Source organism: Carassius gibelio, chromosome A10 (genome assembly GCF_023724105.1).
Source record: "Carassius gibelio isolate Cgi1373 ecotype wild population from Czech Republic chromosome A10, carGib1.2-hapl.c, whole genome shotgun sequence".
Taxonomy (NCBI): Eukaryota; Metazoa; Chordata; class Actinopteri; order Cypriniformes; family Cyprinidae; genus Carassius; species Carassius gibelio.
This window is the reverse complement of record NC_068380.1, coordinates 21,047,073-21,070,346: the sequence shown is the minus strand read 5'-3', so window position 1 is coordinate 21,070,346 and position 23,274 is coordinate 21,047,073. Positions and strand designations below refer to the sequence as shown.

Genomic DNA, 23,274 nt, shown 5'->3' with positions numbered 1-23,274 from the left:
TGTAGCCTGATTTCTGACCAGTGTGCGGGTGAGGATGCATGTTTACTGATCAGTTCTCTCAGTGCATGTTGGACTCAAATGTGTTTTATTAATTATATTATATCCATACATGAGCAATGGTTCATCAAATTATATCTGAGAGGTTGAGTGAATACCATCAACAGCAGGTTTAATAATTCACTCATCTATAAAACACAAGAGCTCCATCAATTCTGTGCAGTTTGAACTCAGCTGATCTGTGTCTCATTAGTCTTCTGAGTGTTTCATCTTCTTCTGTACACACAGATGAGTTATTAACAGGACTGTATTGTACAAAATATTAATTCCAACTGAATCTACTTCAAACCCACATAGAGTTAGTAGAGTGTGACGTAACCGTTAATGCAGTTTCACTCTCTTTTGGAAACTCTCTTCTAGAAAATGTCATATCTGTTCGTGTCTTGACCCACTCTGACGCCAGTTTTTCTCTAAACCATCATTTCTCCCATCAGCCCTGCAGTCTTAGGGTAGAAAGAAGTTTAAAAGTAATATCAACAGCTAAAAAACAAGGTTCTTCTGATTTTTAATCAAGCTTATTTTTTTGATAATGACCTGGTCATTGTACATTATTCCTCTGATTTTTATCATACTGATGCATTAAAAAAATACTCCACCATTTAAAAGTATGGGAAAAGAATACAGAAGAAAATGTATCATGGTTTCCAAACAAATATTAAACAGCACAACTGTTTTCAACATTGATAATAATCATAAATGTTTCTTGTGTTTAAATGCATTTGTCACACCTAAAACTTTGCAGTGTTTTATGGCCACAGAGGAAATGAGCTTCAATGACGATGAGCACAAAATCATGAAAGTGTACTGAAACTGTGAACGGCAAATCAATATGAAAGTATCAACATCAGCAAAATTAAAAATAGTTTTGCTTTACTGCCATAACTAGATCTACTGCTTTCTGTTAGTTAACATGACAATTTATTATTACAGTTGATTTTTATTGGAATTAATAAGTAATTTAGAAAGGTGCTTTTCAAAATAATCACGAGAATAAGAAGTAGGGAAAGGATGAGAAATCACTGAGCTCTGACTGTGAAGTTGGGATTATATGAATCATACACAGCCTGTAGTTAATGATCACAGCTACATTATTCTGTTCACAATGAGCGTGAAAATAAGCTGTAATTCCCACACTCACAAAACACAGCCAGTCAGGGGTGAACTTCCCAAAAGCATCATTAGCAAACTATGGTCACAACAAGTTACCAACATATTTCAACGAGTCAGTGTTTCCCGAAACCACACTTCAAACGATCACCATCACAAACTTACACGCTAGGAACTACAGCTCTCCACCGGCGGTTAGAAGCACAGTTCCTTTTTAGCAAAACATGAGGACTTGAATAAATCATGCTCTTGGGAACAATAAGCAACTAACATGCAGTACAATCTATATCTTACAATCTATTTAAATATAGATTTTAATCCATACATTTTTGCGCAAGCTCATTTAGCGCATGTGCATAAATACATAAGGGAGTATGACGTGAGAGGAAACCAGTGATGAATCAAACCAAAAAACTAAATGACGGACCAAAAGAATAGTAAATTAGTCATCAGGTGCCATGTTCAATACAGCAGCATCTCAGAAATCTTGAATCAATTAATTAGCAGAAATGATTACTCCACCGCATGCGTGTGATGATGTCATTAACAGCGGCTCTGTGTTGTTGAATTAATGTGGTTCAAATGACAGAGATAGCGACCGTGTTAGTGGCTAGTTCGTTTCCACAAGAATGCTGCCTCCCAATGTGCTTTTGTACTTTTTTGGTGAAGAAAAAGAAGAAGAGTAGACAAGCTTTGCGACATACTATCACTATACAGTTGCGTCGATAACAGAGCGCTCTGATGATTAATTAATCCCATCCTGTCACTGTAAACTGGCCTGTCAATCATCTTGTCACAGTTCAACATCCTCCACATTTCATTATGTTTAACTTCCTACCACATCAGAGAGAAAAGAAGAAGCACGTTGATCTGCGAGCTGTGGTTCTTCATTCAGAGTACTCTGATAATATTTTTTGCATGATGCATTTATTAAAGTTAACAAACAAATGGATGTCTATAAAAGTTCACATTGCTGTTGCAGATGAAATACAACACAGATTACATTAAATGAATATTTATTACCAGGTTAAATGTTGATTATTAGTAACTCAAACCCCTTTATCTAAACCTCTTTACTCTCTACTGTCGGTCGCGCACATCCACCATGTTTGTAGTTCTCAACCGAGTCATTCGTCAAAGCCCAATGGATTGTGGGTAATATTAGCCATCAGAGTGTGCACGGATCCACACAGACCATTCGGGTCTTTGGGCTTTCTATTTCAACATACTATGCTTTGGGACGCACTTATTCTCATCTCACATACTATTTAGGATTGATAGTATGAACACTGGGGTGCAGGGTGAGAGTTACATCGTTGTACAGGAGACGAACCCCTGATCACTTCTTCTCTCTCTGCTTTGCTCATCTGCATAAAGTTGAGCCCTGCTGATGCTTGCTAAACGTCTCTATCGGTCTTGCACTGGAAGTTTATAACTCTTTTAATGTTGTCCCGTCGGTTTATATTTGAAAACCCCTTAACACCGATTTTTCACTCGTTGACATCTGGTTAGAACAGTGTTTATTATTTTTATTCCACTTCCTATAAGTAAAAATAAATAAAAATAAATTATTCATAAAAATTTTTTAAATGTTTAATCAGACACTGATGTCACTAACAGAGGAATGAACAGAGCAATTTGTTGTTTGCTGGCGTTTATGAACCACCCTTAAGACCCCTAAACCATTTTATAGTTTTATATTTAAAATGTTTTTTTTTCTTTACTTCATCTAACACCATATTCTGAACGAGTCTGATGTCTTTCATGCATGTTTAGAATCAGCACCATGGCAGACGCACAAAACAACTCAACATTTCAAGGGACAGTTCACCTAAAAACGACAATTCTGTCATCATTTACTCACCCTCAAGATGTTGTAAAAAACTGTGGCTACGGTCAACTGTCTGATTACCAACAATCTTCAACATATCTTCTGAAGAAAGAAACTCATATAGTTTTGGAACGAGCAGAGGGTGACTAAATGATGAATTGTCATTTTTGAGTGAACTGTCCCTTTAACATCAACTCTAATTTATTTATGAATTACAGTCATTGTCCAAACATCTTTACTGAACCACAATTATTTTTGTATCATATAAATATTATTTTTACTTACTATTCATGTTTGTAATTGCTTTTAAATGTCAATATAGTTTTTATTCATTGATATTGTTATTTTATTTTACTTTAACTTTTATTTGTATTTGAATTTATTTTATTAGTTCAACTTCATAAACTACATGAAAATTAAATTAAAATTAAATTAAAATTAAAATTAAATTAAAATTAAGTTTAAATTTAAATTTAAATTTAAATTTAAATTTAAATTTAAATTTAAATTTAAATTTAAATTTAATAAATTTAAATTAAATTTATGCATTTAGCAGACGCTTTTATCCAAAGCGACTTACAGTGCATTAAGGCTATCAATTTTTACATATCATGAAAATGATGTTGAAAAAGAATTTAAAATGTTTCCTTGGAAACTAGCCAAAATAAAATAAGTTATTTTATTGCAGCTTATGTTTATTTTATTTCACGTATCAAAAATGTTTTAGGTTTAGTTAACAATTATACAGTAACTTTGGTCTGAACTTCTAAGTGCAATGGAAAAGACTTTCTGTAGAGGGCGCCACATTTATTCAACACAAGCTCTTCAGCACAAAAACAACGAAACAACGCTCAGTGCTGAGAATGATTGCAACACTGCATGCAATACTCACAACCATGATAAAGTCAAAGAGTCGTCGGCCATTCGTTCAGCATTTTTATACGTTGAACTGTATGGTCTTACCTTAAACAGCCCTGCAGCCAGTCTCTGGGGTCCTTGTCGTTTAAAGCGTCTGCTGGAGCTGCTCCAGCGTCTTCACGACCCACTGAGAGGAACGATGAGGTCACCTCCAGACCTGCCCTGCCGCTCTCCTTCGAGCTGGTGACGCTCAGCACCTCAGCGTCCGAGCTCAGGAACAGACTTCTGTCTTTGAGTCGCTGCTGGATCATGGGCGTGAGGGGGATGTCGAAGGCAAACGAGGCTCCCGGGGCGCTTTGAGAGCTGGGTTCAGACACAGGGTTGGACAGATTGTCCACGCTGCTGTAGAGAGTCTCCCGCAGACGCTCCGACTCCAGGATGTTCTCAAACTGGCAGCTGAAGACATCTGTGGTGTCCCTCTCACCTGCAGCACAACTCCTGAAACACACAGAAAGACAAGCACATCTCAGCAGCAGCACATCACAAAGTGTGACACTAAACAGGAAGATTCAGAAGTTCAGGACATTTCCTATTTGTTTTCCATAGATACAACTCAAGCATTTACTACAACATCTGCCAACTTAAGCCGTAATCTTGCAAAGTCACATGATTTATTATAGTGAATATTATTATGATTATTAATTATTATGAAATCAGTGATTATGAAAATAAAATTAAATGCAGTATTCTTTCTGCAAAACATTATTTATGAGCCGTATATGTTGGACTAATTCATGAGAGTCACCCACAGGAAGCTGAAAAAAGTTTGATTCCATTCTAAACCACAAACCTCGTTCCTCTTAGCAACTAAAGTAAACACAACGCTTCCTCTAAATTGTGCTTGATAACTTCTTACGAAGACCGAGCAGAAAGGATAAAGGAAGCGAAACTTATAATTACAGAACTGAATATATAAAGTAACTAGATTAGTTTATGAACAGCACGATTGCTCTGTGTATTGCATATTTTATTGTAAGTGTAGCTGTGTATATCTCTCGTTCTAGACAGCTTTTACTGACCTCTGTGAGATGCCTACATTGACATCATATGTGCACCCCTGACATAACAGCTATTTATACATTAAGCTGGTAAAACTTTAGATTAGGGTATTTACCATTAACTTTCCCCCTTAATAAGCTCATCATTTGCTGCTTATTGATAGTAAGTAAGGTGTAGTTTTTAAGTTTAGGTATTGAGTAGGTCTAAGGGATCTAGAATATTGTCATTCAGAATAAAGCATTAATATACAGAATGTGCATCATAAGTACTAATAAACAGACAATATGCTAATAATATGCATGTTAATAATCAACCAGTCAAAACAGTCAATCAGGAATAATCATGCCAAGATGGCAAACAAGTAAAAAAAAAGCATGTTATACATTTTAATATTTTAATTTAATACCAAAAAATATCAAACATCAATGCAAAGCATTTAAATCCATCACGCATTGTCTATGTAACAAGGCAGAGCTAGTATTACTAGAACTGAGAAAATGTTATTGTGTGTGTTCATTTAAAAATGTATAATAAAAACTATAATTGCTATTAAACAGAGATAAGAAATACATTACTGATTATTTTAATGTTGAAGCATTTTATAATTGATGGATTTTTCCACATAATACCAAGTATTTTTTTAAACACATGCATCGTTAAAATGGTATTAAAACATGTTAATAATACCATAATTATATAAATAGTTACATAAAAAATATTTGTAAAACAACACTTTTGTCAATAATATTAATAATTGTTAATAATATTATTATAAAAATATAAGGAGTTGATTTACCTGTGAACACTGTTGTTTCCTGTTGAACGAACACCAAATTAAATCCACCGGAGGAAACTATTTTTATAATTTAATTAAAAGTACAAAAGTATCATATAAAACAGCTTGCTCATGCCAAATAGTGGTGTCTCTCTACTATCTTACAGGCTTTTGGCAAGTGAGGACTGAGATGCAGAGGTACTGTACCTGTCTGAGCCGTTCTCTGCTGGTTTGTGATCGGGTCTCAGCACACACCCCTGAGGCACTCCTGTGGCTTCTGTATGCTGTGTGTCTAGAGTCACTTCCTCTTTCACACTGCAGCTCTGGTACGTTCCGTTCTGCATCTCTCCGTTCACGAGGCTCTCCGCCCTGCTCTCCACAAACCGCAGCTTCTTCGGTGGCTTGTCCCGCAGTTTGCCCCCCTCCAGAAAGCCACTGAAGATGCCCGGGATCTCAGCCAGAATTTTAGTGGATTCCTCTAGAGACTCATCCACCAGTTCTCCCGAGGGGTCGGCGTCTGTCCTAATGGGCGAGGGTGACCCGGCCCTCTTGCCCTCCATCTCCTTTCCAGCGGTTTCTTGGGAGGGCACCTCTACAGACTGTGCTGCAGCTCGAGTTGAGCTGGCGTCAGATTTATTTTGGCAGGCTGATGCGTTCCTGGGGTCTCGACTGGGCCCAGAGCTGAAGCAGCTCAGCTCGTTTGCGGCTGCCATAACTGAGCTGGGGTCCTTTATGAGCGCCTCGCACCACGAGTCAAACAACATACCAGATGTGAGGAGAGAGTCTCCTGCTAACTCGGACCGGCCGTTCTGAAGGTCCAGGCCTTGCTCGGCCATATCCAGTTGTGGCGGCGGGGTTTCGTTTTGCCCGTTGCAGGGGATCATGGGTGAGGTGGGGTCTCCTGACGGCGAGTCCTCTTCTGCCGCAGCATGCTGACTCCGAGCCGTCAGGCCGCTCAATAGGTTTGACAGCTCTCTGTCAATTTCCTGGAAGAGGGACGTCTCGTCAATGTCATCCTCATCAAGAGCAGACTCAAGACCTGAGCTGCTTTCCTGTTTCTCTTGGGTCGAAGGGGCGACTGTTTGACAAACCAAAACATTAGGATTAGAGATCATTAGATGTTAATTCTGGATCTGCTGACAGTCAGTGATAGCAGTAATTACTTTATTAAGCAATAATCATTATTATTATAATAAGGTGACTTGTGCAAAAATATAAAATAATTTTTTTGTCCAGAAATGAAAAACTTGCTCCTTATAGAAAATGTCTTTTCAAACCACTGTATGTGAAATTTTCATTTTTTCAAGCTGAAATGAAAGCACTGGTTTATCATGAAATGTGAAGGTCTGTAAAACATTAGACATTAACAGCAGGTGGCAGCATTTGTCTATGGAATGAAATGAAATTAAAATGTACTGTAAAATTTGAACAAAAACATCGAGCTGCATCCCAATGCACTTACAGTAGAGTTCAGTACAGTATGTGAGATAAAGATCTGACACTTCATGTCAAACGACAGAAAATATCAAAGCGAAACGACGGACAAAAAAGGTTGAACTGATAAAACCATAGATCTAGTTTACACAATGAAGACAAAATAAATATTCAGACATTTAAGTTAAATACATATAAACATTTGAGTTAGGTAAAAATATATGGTCACACTTTATTTTAAGGTCCAATTCTCACTTTTAACAATTCATTAATTACAACTTTTGCCTCAATAGTCTCCTAATTTGCTGCTTATTTACAGTTAATAAAGTAGTTGTCATGTGGAAAACTGTATGTGGTCTATAAGTACTAATAAACAGCCAATATGTTAATAACAGACTGTGGCGAGTGGGGCGGGGCCGAGAGGCGTGGGAACGAGGAGTGAGGCCAGGTGTAGTGACTGGAGATGAGCTACACCTGCGCCCCACCGCCAGTATCGAGTCCCACATAGGGGATGGAAGGATATAAAACTGGAGCGACTATAGTGAAGGACGAGAGAGGACCAGGCCTGGGACATTATTTTATGTTTTGGCTTTTATTTGTGCGCGTCAGTCGCCGTGATTGGCTGACGCGCTATTTTGTTTATTTTTGAATATTAAAATTATGTTTTGATTGTGCGCCGGTTCCCGCCTCCTTCTTCCCGATGAATATGGAGATGTGTATTTTGTTACACAGACATACTAATAAACAACTAATTAATAGTGAGACTCAGTCCCTATGTGAAAGTGTTACCTATACTGATACTGTGCTTTGATTTAGCATGTTAACAGTCAGCACTGTAAAACTCTCTCAGAAATACTGCTTTCTGGTTTCTACAGGCAACAAAGCAGGGCTTGTGTACTAATTATTATTTGCAGAACAACCTTTGTGAACTAAATGATGCACAGAACTAGATGCTAGTTGCATTTTAGTTTAGTCAAAGGGTCAAAAGTCGTCTCATCTGATGAGAAATATACAAGAGCCAAAACTGCTCTGAACAAATATGTGGGTTGATTATGACTTTTTCACTGGAGGAAGCGTTTTTATGGATTATAAACTCATATTTTGGCCAGAAGCAATGGTTTGAAGTTAAAATGCCTTGCTGGATTTGCAGCTTTTCTCTTCCCGAGACATTCACTGATGTCATTCACAAGACATTCAATGCTACATTTCTCCAAATCTGATGAAGAAACAAACTCAACTACACCTTGGATGACCGGAGGGTGAGAAGATTTTTGGATGAACTATTGATTTAGTCCACTATCCAATCCAAGTTTATTGGTTTACAGAGATGAAATGTGACCCTGTACCACAAAACCAGTCATAGGGGTACATTTTCTGAAATTGAGATTTATACATCATCTGAAAGCTGAATAAATAACCTTTTACTAAATATCTTCATGGAACATGATCTTAATATGGAGATCAAATTAATAGTGTTCCTGTAGCTCAAGCGGTAGAGCATTGCGTTATCAAGGTTGGGGGTTTGATTCCCTGGCAATACTTGATAGGTAAAAATTGATAGCCTGAATGTACTGTAGGTCGCTTTTAAGTCGCTTTGGATAAAAGCGTCTGCTAAACACATACATTTTATATCCTAATGATATTTGGCATAAAAGAAAATTTGAATATTTGGACCCATACTATGTATTTTGGGCTATTGTTACAAATACCTGTGCTACTTATGACTGCCTTTGTGCTCCAGGCTCACAAAATGTGGATAAAGTATATGTAAATGTCCGTGAATAAAGGGAATTGGAGAAATACTGTCCCAAACCAGTGTATTAAAAAATGACTATGTAAATCAAATGATAGCATGTTGAGTTTGACTGGTTTTCTGTTGGTTTGGATTTGAAGAAGTACAAGAAAACCACGAGCCAATGAAATATCTGAGCTTTGTGACTCACATACACTTCTAAAACAGGTTTCATCATGACGGCCGTTGGCAAATTAACTCCTCAAACATTTAAGGTAGTGACATTTGTGAACAGAACTAGTTAATAATGCAGTGCTGCCTCTTGGAAAATGTTAGCTCGAGAATGGATGCCACTGGATGCTAGAAAATCACAGAAACAAAGCTGTGTGTCTTCACTGACTCATACATTTTGCACACTAAATGTTTCTCCCATCAGCCCTGTGGTATTGGGGAAATCCCATACATTACTCTTCACAGAGACCAGTGTTGCAAGACCTCACTAGAAAAACTGGATCTGATAAAAAAACAAGCCGCTTGCCTTTTTAAAATCCATTCATAACTTTTATGAACTACTTTAATGAAGCAAGAAGCCTAAAGATACTTATAAAGACTGAACATGGTAACACTGAAAGGAAATATGCTGTTTACCAGCAGGTTTATGAGTCAGCGGGTGCTTTACTTAAAACTCTCAGACATAATGCGTCAGTTGAATAGCATGCCTTTGATCAAAAATAGCCCACATCAAACAGGTTCAACTGATGCTCAAATGCTGCTATAATTATCACAACAACAATAATTGCAACTTTGGGAGTAAATCCCTCAATTAGCATGAGTTACTCTCAAAGTACAAGGTTGTTGCCTCTGTCAAATATGTATTATTTATTATAAGAGTATGAAGAACTACAGACATAAGAACAGGATGTTAGTAGAGTAAGGTGTAAGTTGAAGAGAAAATGTGCTACATGCAATTTCAGTTTACTAATACTAATACTAATATATATATATATATATATATATATATATATATATATATATATATATATATATATATATATATATATATATATAAACAATAATTGCATGTGAGAATACAAGAACACAAAAGTACCAGTATCTGAAGAGCTTCTGTCTTCTGTCTTCCCGAAGAGAAACTCGTACTTGGCTTTGGCAACACTCTGTGCATGTGCAGAGGAGCTGCTGACCCGATCAAATGCTTCTCCCTGCAAGAACAAACCAGAATTACACTTACATGCATTATACTAACATCCGTTTAGCATCACTTTAACCAGTTACCAGCTTCTTTGATGGCAAAGCTGGTTCCAATATAGACATGTCATTAGTTTAATCATCAGGAGGATATGATGTCACACTGACTCATCAGAGACAAAGTCCTTCAGCTGACCAAAAGATGTTTTTGTAAAGTGTGCATATGGCAGGATTACAACCAAAGACAGAAAGACTTCAGCAAATGAGTTTCACAAGATGGATGCTGTCAAGTTCCAAAACTAAAATATGACAAAATAAGCCATACGATAGCTTTATGAGAAGAACAGACCCAAAATCCTCAAGTTATTTAATGAAACTCATTCCCTCTCCTCCACAGCTCTCACATCTATTTTGCTCTTACACATATTCATGTATTTAAAAAAAAATTGCAGCAGTTTCATAACAATGATAACACAGTTTAAACACCTACTTTTGAGTTCCACATAAGGTTTGGAGCAATTTTGACTGTGAGTCAATGAGAATCGTCAATTTAGGATAAACTATTCCTTTGAGTCCAGCGAGTGGCATGAATGTCAGGCTGTCTGTGTGCGTCTAGCATTCATGCACGTCTCGCTGAAGTGCCCGCAGGAGGCCGGTCACTATGACTTGCTCCAGGCGGCTCAGGAATGTTTCTGTTTCCAGAAACGGGCTCATTTTTTAATACCAGTGTCTTTTGTAGCTGACAAGTAATTGACCGCACTCTAGCCACATGATGAGCATGTGGGATTACTGGAACTGAACTCATGGCGGACTCAAACAGTGTCCGCTTTCAATTTCTCAAGAGAAGTCAGCCTTAGTGAAAATCTGACCTCGCTGCTTAGGTTTGCCTGATTTCTCTTGTTTGTTAAGACTAGAGTTCAGCATCAGAGACTCTGGAAAGCACAGATACAACAAGTCCAACATCAGCTTCAGCATGCTGACATCTGATCTGATGAAGGGGAACCATGACTGACATTACCATCTCTGAGCCAAGACATCAGGAAATACAGTTACTGACTAGTCCAAGATCTCACTGAGGACTGGAGCTGATCTTTTAAAGGTCACTGTGTGATGCCCCTTGTTCAGTCAGTTGTGATTTGGGACTAGGGCTGCCAACCTAACGGTCGACTACATTTTTGTCTTTGAATTAATTACAGTATATCATGAAATCCAAACGTTCACCTATCATTCATTGACCTCAAATATAAATAACTGAATAAATAGTGAATAACTGTAAAACGGTTTTTGGATGTGAAAAAGAACAAGTCACTGTATAAATTACAATAAAAAATGTAAATATGCATTCACAGAATTCCCTGCATGACACTTGTTTTTTCAAAGAACTGTATCTTCATACTTTTTTCTTATCAACTGAATATCTAGTGTTGTTAAATTAATTTTTATTGCATTATTACAGTGTGTGATTACCATGGTGGTTTTAAGTATTTGTGTGAATTACACTGTGCACCTTTTATTTATTAGTTTTTACTTTCTTAGCTTGTTGAAAAGCTGTTTGTGATGAGCTTTGATTCATCATGTGACTTTCTCATCACCACCTGCTCTTGGTGTTTATTGGCATATTACGATACAAAACAGATATTATTACTTAAACAGGATGGTATATTAACATTAAATCAATGAATGAGTGTGGCGATAGGGTGGTTTAGCGAGGTCTGCAGCGGGAGAGGGAGTTGGGAGACGAGCGGTGAGTAAGGGGATCAAACGCAAATTACAAACACCTGTGTCTTGTTCCAGTAACAGGAATGAGAAGGCAAGCAGAGAGGGACAGACTGCTGAGTGTGTGTGTGTGTGTGTGTGTGTGTGTGTGTGTGTGTGTGTGTGTGTGGAGACCGTGTCTGCTCTGGAGAGCCCAATATATATTGCTTATTTGTTTGTTTTTAACAGTAAATTTAATTTAATTCTGTAAAACCTAAAATGTTGCTACTATATTTTTTAAATAAAGTTCTGTAAAGTTCTGGCAACCACAGCTACAGTATTTTATTGTAAATGTCACAGATTTCTTTCTTACAATGTGAAAGTAGTAGCAACTTTACATGGCACAAACCAAATTAACGCAAATAGGCTACTCACCTCATAGACTTAAGAAATAAATAATAAGCTTGAAATGTGAAAATTCACCAATTCAAATCAAATACATAACTTAATTATGTAATCCATAATAAAGATGAATTTCTCTCTGAAGGCGCGTACATTGTACTATGGAGATGGCGATTCAGCATCATCAACTTCATCTTTGCAGCCGACACGGACTCAGAAAACATTAGCTTATTAATAATACATTTAAATACCTCCTTGTTATTTTTCCCAATACATAATCATTATTTTTGCTGGCAAGTTTTTTGCATGTGCTTGATAACTACTATACTTTCAGGATGCTTAGTACAAAATTGGGGATGTAATGATTAACCGCAAGCCGTCGAAAATAGATTCAAATATGTGAAGATTCAAATCAGTTGAGATGCTCAACAAATCGCGATACAATTGGAGTAGGAGTGAATGTATTTCTGAAGGGAACTGAAAGGTTTATGTGGTATATTCTTTTAATTTTGCCTCTGAACAATGCATATTAAAGTAGTATTCATAAAAGCAGTGCTGTTTTGTTTACAATGGTATCCCACTATTATTGCAGTTCCTAAGTGCCACCTGCTTTCAGAGAGTGCATCTGTGTCTTATTCAGCTCATCTGCCTTTTCCTTCAGATGTTTTCTGTAGTACGGTTTCACAAAACTAAAGACAGACCATTCTGTTTTTGATTCAAAATTATACAGATTAAAAACTACTAATGCTGCATCTTTGTTTGGATTATGATTAAAATCCAGTGGTTGTCTCTAATTTTAAACGGAAAGAGCACAAAGCCTTAATTTGTTTATATTAAGATATTTCTTTTATTTGTCCAACTTTTTTGAATTGGGGTTTGATTAAAAAATTCTATTTAGTTTTGTTATATTTTAATTTCACTAATGGTGCTTTTCCACTGCGTAGTATGACTAGGCTCGACAAATATATATATATATATATATATATATATATATATATATATATATATATATATATATATATATATATATACAGTATATGTAGTGTGTGTGTGTGTGTGTATACTTGTTTTTTCATGAATGTATTTTACAATAATACAAAGAGCAACGTGTACATTTTACCAGATTTTAGACTTAATAAAATATTTCACTGGATTTTATACAATTATTGTGCATCTGTGATTTTTCTAGAATCTAGAGTATCTTTTGCTACTGAATTATCCACCAACCTAGATTATAATACTATTTTTGTAATACATTATGATTACATATTTTTTCATTTGTTATTTTTCTTTAAAATAAGGTTATTTGTATGTAGTAGATCGTGTTTTACACACGAAAGAGCTGTGATCAGGTCAACACAGAGAAGCATAGAAATTCTACATTGATAAAAAAAAACTGTGCTTGTATCGGATTGGAGAGGTATTGGCAGATACTCAGAATTTTCAGTATCGGATCGGATCAGTTCTGAAAAATCGTTGCATCCCTGCAGGGCATCACGCCTGAATGCGAGCTGAGTATGGCATGGCAAAAAGGCCAAATCAAGGAGGAGGATCTCATTAACTGGGAATCTGACCCGGAGATTGAACTGCCCCCTCTCCTCTCTCCGTTGTCTCCGCTGGTGCCGTCCAGCCCTCCTTCATCCATGGTTCACTCGTCCAGCCCTGAGGGGTCTTTCTGTTCTCCAGTGCCCGCTACTCGAAAATGACCACCCTCCCCTCCCACCCCCACCTCCTCATCCTTGGTCGGGCATCGACCCTCCATCGCCCTCAGCCCACTATCATTGCGGTGCGAGCCCTGTGGGACTGCCATCCTCCAGTGTCACCATGGTCAGAGTCTCCCTCACCTCCGCCTCCAAGGCCCGGACTCTGCCTTGGCCCGTAGACCCAGTGGCTCCATCTCGGCTCCTAGCTCCCTCGCCTCCACTGTCACCCATTCATATCCATAAGCTCCAACGGGCTCCCTCGTCCCTCCAGCTCCTTCTGGTCAGGCATCAACCCACCATCGCCTCTGGACTCCTCTCCTCTGGCTGCGCCCAATCACTCTGTTCCACCAGATCTGTTGAGCTCCTTCCTCCCCCAAGCTCCACCTCGGTCAACAGTGCTCTTGGCTCCACACTGGCCCCTGGATCGTTGGCTCACCGTCTCCGTCTCGAACTCCTTCCCAACCTGCTCTGCCGGCGTTGGTCACCCTCCTTGAGTCGGCAGCCATCTCTACTCCATGGCTCCTCCACCGTGGGTCGACATCATGGCTGTGACCTGGATCCTGCTGGACTCCTCCTGGCTTCTCCTGTCTCCTCCCTGGCTCCACACCCTGTCGTCTCCTCCCTGGCTCCTCTCTTCATCGCCCCCCCCCCCCCCCTTGTTTTCCATCTGCTGGCCCCCTCCCAGGTGTCCATCCCTACCGGGAGGTAGTCACACCCCTGGACTCATTTTGTGTTATCCCTCCCCATGTGTTCCGTGTCCCATGTTAATTGTCTCATCATTCTATGCACCTGTGTTTTGTAATTATCTATAGTATTTAAGTTCCTGTGTTTGCGCCTCTCCTCTGTCGAGTCTACTTCATCAATACTTGTTGTTCTGTGTTACCGTTGTGGATTATTTCTGTGATTCCTGGATAAAAAAATTTTATTTGTTATGTGCGTCCATTTGAAACCATTTCCGAAGGCTTTGTTTTAGTAAACTATGAACTTATTTGAAAACTATATGACTGGCAGGTAGAGGTGGGCGATGTGGGTGAAAAATATCATATAACTTTTTTTTTCAGTAATATCATGATTAAAGTTTTTATCACATTTCTTTGTCATGTTGGTTTAAATATTTTACAAGTTGTCTAAGTAGTAAAGCCAACCTACATTCCCTAATTTAAAAACAAAACTTACAATGTAACAACATATAAAATAAAAATAACAATGGCAGACATTTAGGCCAAAGAAGGCAAATAAAAATCTTTGTCATTATTTTATCTTTGTTATTAAAAAATAAGAACAAAGTTACACATTACAAATACAACAAACAGTGCTTTATTAACCAATTCTGACAATCCAGATTCTTCACAACAGTGAGCAGTCAGAGGTTTGCCTTCAGGGTAAAACATGTTATTTAAGACACACAGCATGCTAGCCTGTGATCTTTTCTAACACAGTAATTATTCTCAAAGACCAGAGGAATAATACACCATTTCTGAGCATGTTTAAGATTTACAGTTCATGTTTGCACTTCACTGAAAACAGTACAGAATCCTACAGAAATTTACCATCAAAATACAATTAAAGGGGTCATGTGACGTTGCAAAAAAAAACATTACATGTGTTTATGCGGTTTAAGGTAAAAAATAAATAAATAAAAAATAAATACAAAAACACCTTAATTACTGTTGCTCCTCTATCCCCCGCCTTTCTGAAACACGTTGATTTTTATAAAGCTTATCGTTCTGACAAGCGCGGTGTGCTCAGATTGGCACCCTATCCTACAGAAAAACATTAAAAACTGCTAGATCTGATTCAGGGATGGAAATAAACTTTTTTTGTCCACCGGCCACTGTGTCTGGTGGACAATGTGTAATTGCAAGATCCACAATACTAATCTCAAATCTCAATGAAATACAGACATTTTCTCTTTCAGTGATGCTCAAAAATGCTTACTAAGTTTTGAAACAGCCGACTCTTGCTGAAGCAGCTCATTCTCTCAACTCCGTAGCCCGACCCGATGATACACTGCACTGAACTTTTTAAATGCACAGAAACATTTTTTTTTTTGCGATATTCTAAACCGTTTTCGTACGCATTAATAATGTTGTATTTAATTCCAAAGGAAAGGGTTCACCAGTATAAGAGGTGATATAATTGTATTTTATTTCTTTTGTGAAAAGCTTAACAACTTACTAGCCACAGAGCTAACTTCTGAAAAAGTATTTGAAGACTGGAAATAAAATGATGATATTCATTTTATAATGATATTGAGGGTAGGTATCACTCCCATACTAAAAGCAAAATGTTATTGATGGTGTAAAAACATCAACTTTGAAGCCCATGCTGATTGATGGACTAGCATTACTCAACATTACTTACTACCTTACCTTACTACAGTAACACTACATTCAATGAAGGTAAAATAGTAAAAATAGTTCATTTAAATGGAACCTGAATAATTTGTATACTATAGTAGTTCAGTAGTTGAGTATTGTGTACTTTTCCTTACCACTATTTTTTTAATAGTTGTTTAATGATTTTAATGGAACTAGAATTGGAACTGGAACCGAAAAATTTCGAACAATTCCCAACCCTACAGAGGAATGCAAGAACCGCAGCAACCGCACATATATATATATATATATATATATATATATATATATATATATATATATATATATATATATATATATATATGCGCCGATAATACCACATATCGTGCTATAGAGCCATTCAAAATTAGCGCAGGGGAAATTTCCTCACCATGACAGCCCTAGCTCAAACTATTGCACAGATATAACACACTATGTATCAATATCTCTTAACCTTTGTGCTTTGAACTTTTTGATGCTGTGCGCTGTGACTGTTTTATGCTCACATGATGAACATTAGTACTTTGTGCCGCTCTGTATTGAAGCCTTTCATATTATAATATTTTTGCGCAATCAAAGATTATTAATAGCCTTTCTTGTTGTCTTATCTATCATATGTTGCTGTGCTATACATTTAAAATAAATGTCTTCATTTTAAAGTATATACTGTATATTTATATAAATATATTTATTTGTTTTCACAAATGTATTCCCGATTTAATCCTACACATGCTTTACTTTTATTTGTTCCCCACTAAATAATGTTTTTTTCACTAAATGTTCAGATTGTATAAAATTATTGTGTTAATTAATGTATAACATTTTATCGATACCGATAATTATTGATCCTGTTATCTATAATTTTGGGGGGGGAAAGATATGAAGTGAAAAGTTGATGAAAAAAAAAATTACAAATTATTTTATTACTGCTGAACTTTAGAAACTGTATTAATGTTCTTCAGTCAAGAGCAGCGAGTTATTTTTCTCTGTCTTTTATTATCAACATTAAAGGAATAGTTCACCCAAAAATGAAAATGGTGTCATCATTTACTCACTCGCAAGTTGTTTTAAACCTGAAAGAGTTTCTTCTTCTATTGAACATAAAATGCTATTTTGAAGAATGTGGGACACTAAACAGTTGCTGGTCCTCAGTGACTTATATTTTTTCCTACTATCAAAGTCAGTGGGGATCTGCAATTGTTTGTTTACCCACATTCTTCAAAATATCTTATTTTGTGTTCAGCGCAAGTATAAAAAAAAAATAATACATGTTTGGTACAACATGAATTAGTAAATAATGAGAGAATTTCAGAGGATAATCAGAGGATAACTGATATATGTTAGTAATCAGGTGCTGTTTGACCGGCATTTTAGTGCATGGACGATTCGGGTGGACGCGCTCTGAATAAGCACATGTTAGAACAGCACAGGAATAAAACGTTTTACCAGCAAGGCCTAAAAAAACACACGCAAATGATGTACTTTTGTGATTGTTAATAAGTGCAGTGTCTCATGAGTGTAACTCCACTGCTGAATTGACATTTGATGTGAAAGTGTCTCTCGAAGTGCAGTTGGAGCTAGAGCCACGAGACATAATAATACAGCAGATTGCTAGAGATAGATGTCGGTCCAAAAAAATACCGGTTCTCGGTACCCATCCCTACAGTCAAGATTTTTCTAGAGTAACTTTTGCTTCATAATTTTTTCACTAACCTAGTTTATAATAGTATTGTTTTCATGGATTATGATACATTTTTTTTATTTGTTATTTTTCTTTAAAATTAAGTTGTCTATATTTAGTAGATTGTGTATGAAAAGAGTTATGATCAGGTCAACACACACTGAGGTATAGAAATTCTAGAAACACACACAAAATTTTTTTTTTTTATCAGATCGAATTTTGGTATTAGATCGGGATCGGTTTTTAAAAAATGATAACGAACCACCCCTTATTATTAATGTCTTTGCGTGTCATTCTTCACATGAAAAGATGGCGAATAAAAGAAAAGGGCTGTGGGTGAAGCCGTGGTTGCTGTCACGGGGAAGATGGAGCAACTACTTGAATTTATGCAGAGAACCGCAGTGTTTTTGCTCGGGTGGTCCCTAATCAGTTTTGGTTTTTCCAGAAAAAAAATCATATCACACTGCTCAGATATTCCATGACCAAATAAATGCTGATTGAACATGTTCAGTCGGGTGAAAACAAACTCCGACCAATGGCAGCAGAGGCCGACAGGGGTAACACACTGATCCAGCAAACTCTGACACACTTGTATTTTGGTGTGTGTTTGGTGTGTGCTGATGTGTGTTGGTGTGTGCTGATGTGAGTTGGTGTGTGTTGGTGTGTGCTGATGTGTGTTGGTGTGTGCTGATGTGTGTTGGTGTGTGCTGATGTGTGTTGGTGTGTGTTGATGTGTGCTGATGTGTGTTGGTGTGTGCTGATGTGTGTTGGTGTGTGTTGGTGTGTGTTGGTGTGTGCTGATGTGTGCTGATGTGTGTTGGTGTGTGTTGGTGTGTGCTGGTGTGTGCTGATGTGTGCTGATGTGTGTTGGTGTTTGCTGATGTGTGCTGATGTGTGTTGGTGTTTGCTGATGTGTGCTGATGTGTGTTGGTGTGTGCTGATGTGTGTTGGTGTGTGCTGATGTGTGCTGATGTGTGTTGGTGTGTGCTGATGTGAGTTGGTGTGTGTTGGTGTGTGCTGATGTGTGTTGGTGTGTGCTGATGTGTGCTGATGTGTGTTGGTGTGTGCTGATGTGTGTTGGTGTGTGTTGGTGTGTGCTGATGTGTGTTGGTGTGTGTTGGTGTGTGCTGATGTGTGTTGGTGTGTGCTGGTGTGTGCTGATGTGAGCTGGTGTGTGCTGGTGTGTGTTGGTGTGTGCTGATGTGTGTTGGTGTGTGCTGATGTGTGCTGATGTGTGTTGGTGTGTGCTGATGTGTGCTGATGTGTGTTGGTGTTTGCTGATGTGTGCTGATGTGTGTTGGTGTGTGCTGATGTGTGCTGATGTGTGTTGGTGTTTGCTGGTGTGTGTTGGTGTGTGTTGGTGTGTGCTGATGTGTGTTGGTGTGTGCTGGTGTGTGCTGATGTGAGCTGGTGTGTGCTGGTGTGTGTTGGTGTGTGCTGATGTGTGTTGGTGTGTGCTGATGTGTGCTGATGTGTGTTGGTGTGTGCTGGTGTGTGCTGATGTGTGCTGATGTGTGCTGATGTGAGCTGGTGTGTGTTGGGGTGTGTTGGTGTGTGCTGATGTGTGTTGGTGTGTGCTGGTGTGTGCTGATGTGAGCTGGTGTGTGCTGGTGTGTGTTGGTGTGTGCTGATGTGTGTTGGTGTGTGTTGGTGTGTGCTGATGTGTGTTGGTGTGTGTTGGTGTGTGCTGGTGTGTGCTGATGTGTGCTGATGTGTGCTGATGTGTGTTGGTGTGTGTTGGTGTGTGTTGGTGTGTGCTGATGTGTGTTGGTGTGTGCTGGTGTGTGCTGATGTGAGCTGGTGTGTGCTGGTGTGTGCTGATGTGTGTTGGTGTGTGTTGGTGTGTGCTGATGTGTGTTGGTGTGTGTTGGTGTGTGCTGATGTGTGTTGGTGTGTGTTGGTGTGTGCTGATGTGTGTTGGTGTGTGTTGGTGTGTGCTGGTGTGTGCTGATGTGTGTTGGTGTGTGTTGGTGTGTGCTGATGTGTGTTGGTGTGTGCTGATGTGTGTTGGTGTGTGCTGATGTGTGCTGATGTGTGCTGATGTGTGTTGGTGTGTGCTGATGTGTGCTGATGTGTGCTGATGTGTGCTGATGTGTGTTGGTGTGTGTTGGTGTGTGTTGGTGTGTGCTGATGTGTGTTGGTGTGAGCTGATGTGTGTTGTGTGTGCTGATGTGTGTTGGTGTGTTTTGGTGTGTGCTGATGTGTGTTGGTGTGTGCTGATGTGTGCTGATGTGTGTTGGTGTGTGCTGATGTGTGCTGATGTGTGCTGATGTGTGCTGATGTGTGTTGGTGTGTGTTGGTGTGTGCTGGTGTGTGCTGATGTGTGCTGATGTGTGCTGATGTGTGTTGGTGTGTGTTGGTGTGTGCTGGTGTGTGCTGATGTGTGTTGGTGTGTGCTGATGTGTGTTGGTGTGTGCTGATGTGTGCTGATGTGTGCTGATGTGTGCTGATGTGTGTTGGTGTGTGTTGGTGTGTGTTGGTGTGTGCTGATGTGTGTTGGTGTGAGCTGATGTGTGTTGTGTGTGCTGATGTGTGTTGGTGTGTTTTGGTGTGTGCTGATGTGTGTTGGTGTGTGCTGATGTGTGCTGATGTGTGTTGGTGTGTGCTGATGTGTGCTGATGTGTGCTGATGTGTGCTGATGTGTGTTGGTGTGTGTTGGTGTGTGCTGGTGTGTGCTGATGTGTGCTGATGTGTGCTGATGTGTGTTGGTGTGTGTTGGTGTGTGCTGGTGTGTGCTGATGTGTGTTGGTGTGTGCTGATGTGTGTTGGTGTGTTTTGGTGTGTGCTGATGTGTGTTGGTGTGTGCTGATGTGTGCTGATGTGTGCTGATGTGTGTTGGTGTGTGCTGGTGTGTGTTGATGTGTGTTGGTGTGTGCTGGTGTGTGCTGATGTGTGTTGGTGTGTGTTGGTGTGTGCTGGTGTGTGCTGATGTGTGTTGGTGTGTGTTGGTGTGTGCTGATGTGTGTTGGTGTGTGTTGGTGTGTGCTGATGTGTGTTGGTGTGTGCTGGTGTGTGCTGATGTGTGTTGGTGTGTGCTGATGTGTGTTGGTGTGTGCTGATGTGTGTTGGTGTGTGCTGGTGTGTGCTGATGTGTGTTGGTGTGTGTTGGTGTGTGCTGATGTGTGTTGGTGTGTGCTGATGTGTGTTGGTGTGTGCTGGTGTGTGCTGATGTGTGTTGGTGTGTGTTGGTGTGTGCTGATGTGTGTTGGTGTGTGCTGATGTGTGCTGATGTGTGTTGGTGTGTGCTGATGTGTGCTGATGTGTGTTGGTGTGTGTTGGTTTGTGCTGATGTGTGTTGGTGTGTGCTGATGTGTGTTAGTGTGTGTTGGTGTGTGCTGATGTGTGTTGGTGTGTGCTGATGTGTGTAGGTGTATGCTGATGTGTGCTGGTGTGTGTTGGTGTGTGTAGGTGTGTGTTGCTGTGTGTTGGTTTGTGCTGATGTGTGTTGGTGTGTGCTGATGTGTGTAGGTGTGTGTTGGTGTGTGTTGGTGTGTGTTGGTGTGTGTTGATGTGTGTTGATGTGTGTTGGTGTGAGCTGATGTGTGTTGGTGTGTGTTGGTGTGTGTTGGTGTGTGTTGTGTGTGCTGATGTGTGCTGATGTGTGCTGGTGTGTGTTGGTGTGTGCTGATGTGTGTTGGTGTGTGTTGGTGTGTGCTGATGTGTGTTGGTGTGTGCTGATGTGTGCTGATGTGTGTTGGTGTGTGTTGGTGTGTGTTGGTGTGTGCTGATGTGTGTTGGTGTGTGTTGGTGTGTGTTGGTGTGTGCTGATGTGTGTTGGTGTGAGCTGATGTGTGTTGTGTGTGCTGATGTGTGTTGGTGTGTGTTGGTGTGAGCTGATGTGTGTTGGTGTGTGCTGATGTGTGTTGGTGTGTGTTGGTGTGGGTTGGTGTGTGTTGATGTGTGTTGGTGTGTGTTGATGTGTGTTGGTGTGTGTTGGTGTGTGCTGATGTGTGTTGGTGTGTGTTGGTGTGTGCTGGTGTGTGCTGGTGTGTGTTGGTGTGTGCTGATGTGTGTTGGTGTGTGTTGGTGTGTGTTGGTGTGTGTTGGTGTGTGCTGATGTGTGTTGGTGTGTGTTGGTGTGTGCTGATGTGTGTTGGTGTGTGCTGATGTGTGTTGGTGTGTGTTGGTGTGTGCTGGTGTGTGTTGGTGTGTGCTGGTGTGTGTTGGTGTGTGTTGGTGTGTGTTGATGTGTGTTGGTGTGTGTTGGTGTGCGCTGATGTGTGTTGGTGTGTGTTGGTGTGTGCTGATGTGTGCTGATGTGTGTTGGTGTGTGTTGGTGTGTGTTGGTGTGAGCTGATGTGAGTTGGTGTGTGTTGGTGTGTGTTGGTGTGTGCTGATGTGTGTTGGTGTGTGCTGATGTGTGTTGGTGTGTGCTGATGTGTGCTGATGTGTGTTGGTGTGTGTTGGTGTTTGTTGGTGTGTGCTGATGTGTGCTGATGTGTGTTGGTGTGTGTTGGTGTGTGCTGATGTGTGTTGGTGTGTTTTGTGTGTGTTGGTGTGTGTTGATGTGTGTTGGTGTGTGTTGGTGTGTGCTGATGTGTGTTGGTGTGTGTTGGTGTGTGCTGATGTGTGTTGGTGTGTGTTGGTGTGTGCTGATGTGTGTTGGTGTGTGTTGGTGTGTGCTGATGTGAGTTGGTGTGTGTTGGTGTGTGCTGGTGTGTGTTGGTGTGTGCTGATGTGTGTTGGTGTGTGCTGATGTCTGTTGGTGTGTGTTGGTGTGTGTTGGTGTGTGCTGATGTGTGCTGATGTGTGTTGGTGTGTGCTGATGTGTGTTGGTGTGTGTTGGTGTGTGTTGGTGTGTGCTGATGTGTGCTGATGTGTGTTGGTGTGTGCTGATGTGTGTTGGTGTGTGTTGGTGTGTGCTGATGTGTGCTGATGTGTGTTGGTGTGTGTTGGTGTGTGTTGATGTGTGTTGGTGTGTGTTGGTGTGTGTTGGTGTGTGCTGATGTGTGCTGATGTGTGTTGGTGTGTGTTGGTGTGTGTTGATGTGTGTTGGTGTGTGTTGGTGTGTGCTGATGTGTGTTGGTGTGTGCTGATGTGAGTTGGTGTGTGTTGGTGTGTGCTGATGTGTGTTGGTGTGTGCTGATGTGTGTTGGTGTGTGTTGGTGTGTGCTGATGTCTGTTGGTGTGTGTTGGTGTGTGCTGATGTGTGTTGGTGTGTGTTGGTGTGTGCTGATGTGTGCTGATGTGTGCTGGTGTGTGTTGGTGTGTGTTGGTGTGTGCTGATGTGTGCTGATGTGTGTTGGTGTGTGCTGATGTGTGTTGGTGTGTGTTGGTGTGTGTTGGTGTGTGCTGATGTGTGTTGGTGTGTGTTGGTGTGTGCTGATGTGTGCTGATGTGTGTTGGTGTGTGTTGGTGTGTGTTGATGTGTGTTGGT

The 23,274-nt window shown here is 39.8% G+C and overlaps 1 protein-coding gene across 5 annotated transcripts in view; it reads right to left on the bottom strand.

Moving 5' to 3' along the window:
• LOC128021553 (PH and SEC7 domain-containing protein 3) overlaps positions 1–23,274 on the bottom strand; it is a 106,693-nt gene that overhangs the window by 68,480 nt on the left and 14,939 nt on the right. For 4 of the 5 annotated variants that reach the window (XM_052608847.1, XM_052608843.1, XM_052608844.1 and 1 more), the window contains exons 2-4: positions 9,962–10,073; positions 5,895–6,765; positions 3,959–4,351 (exon numbers count right to left, since the gene is read on the bottom strand). In XM_052608847.1, the coding sequence (XP_052464807.1) occupies positions 3,959–4,351; positions 5,895–6,765; positions 9,962–10,073 (1,376 nt within the window). Of the gene's footprint in view, positions 1–3,958; positions 4,352–5,708; positions 5,832–5,894; positions 6,766–9,961; positions 10,074–23,274 lie in introns of those variants that run through there. The other variant, XM_052608848.1, reaches the window with a different exon arrangement.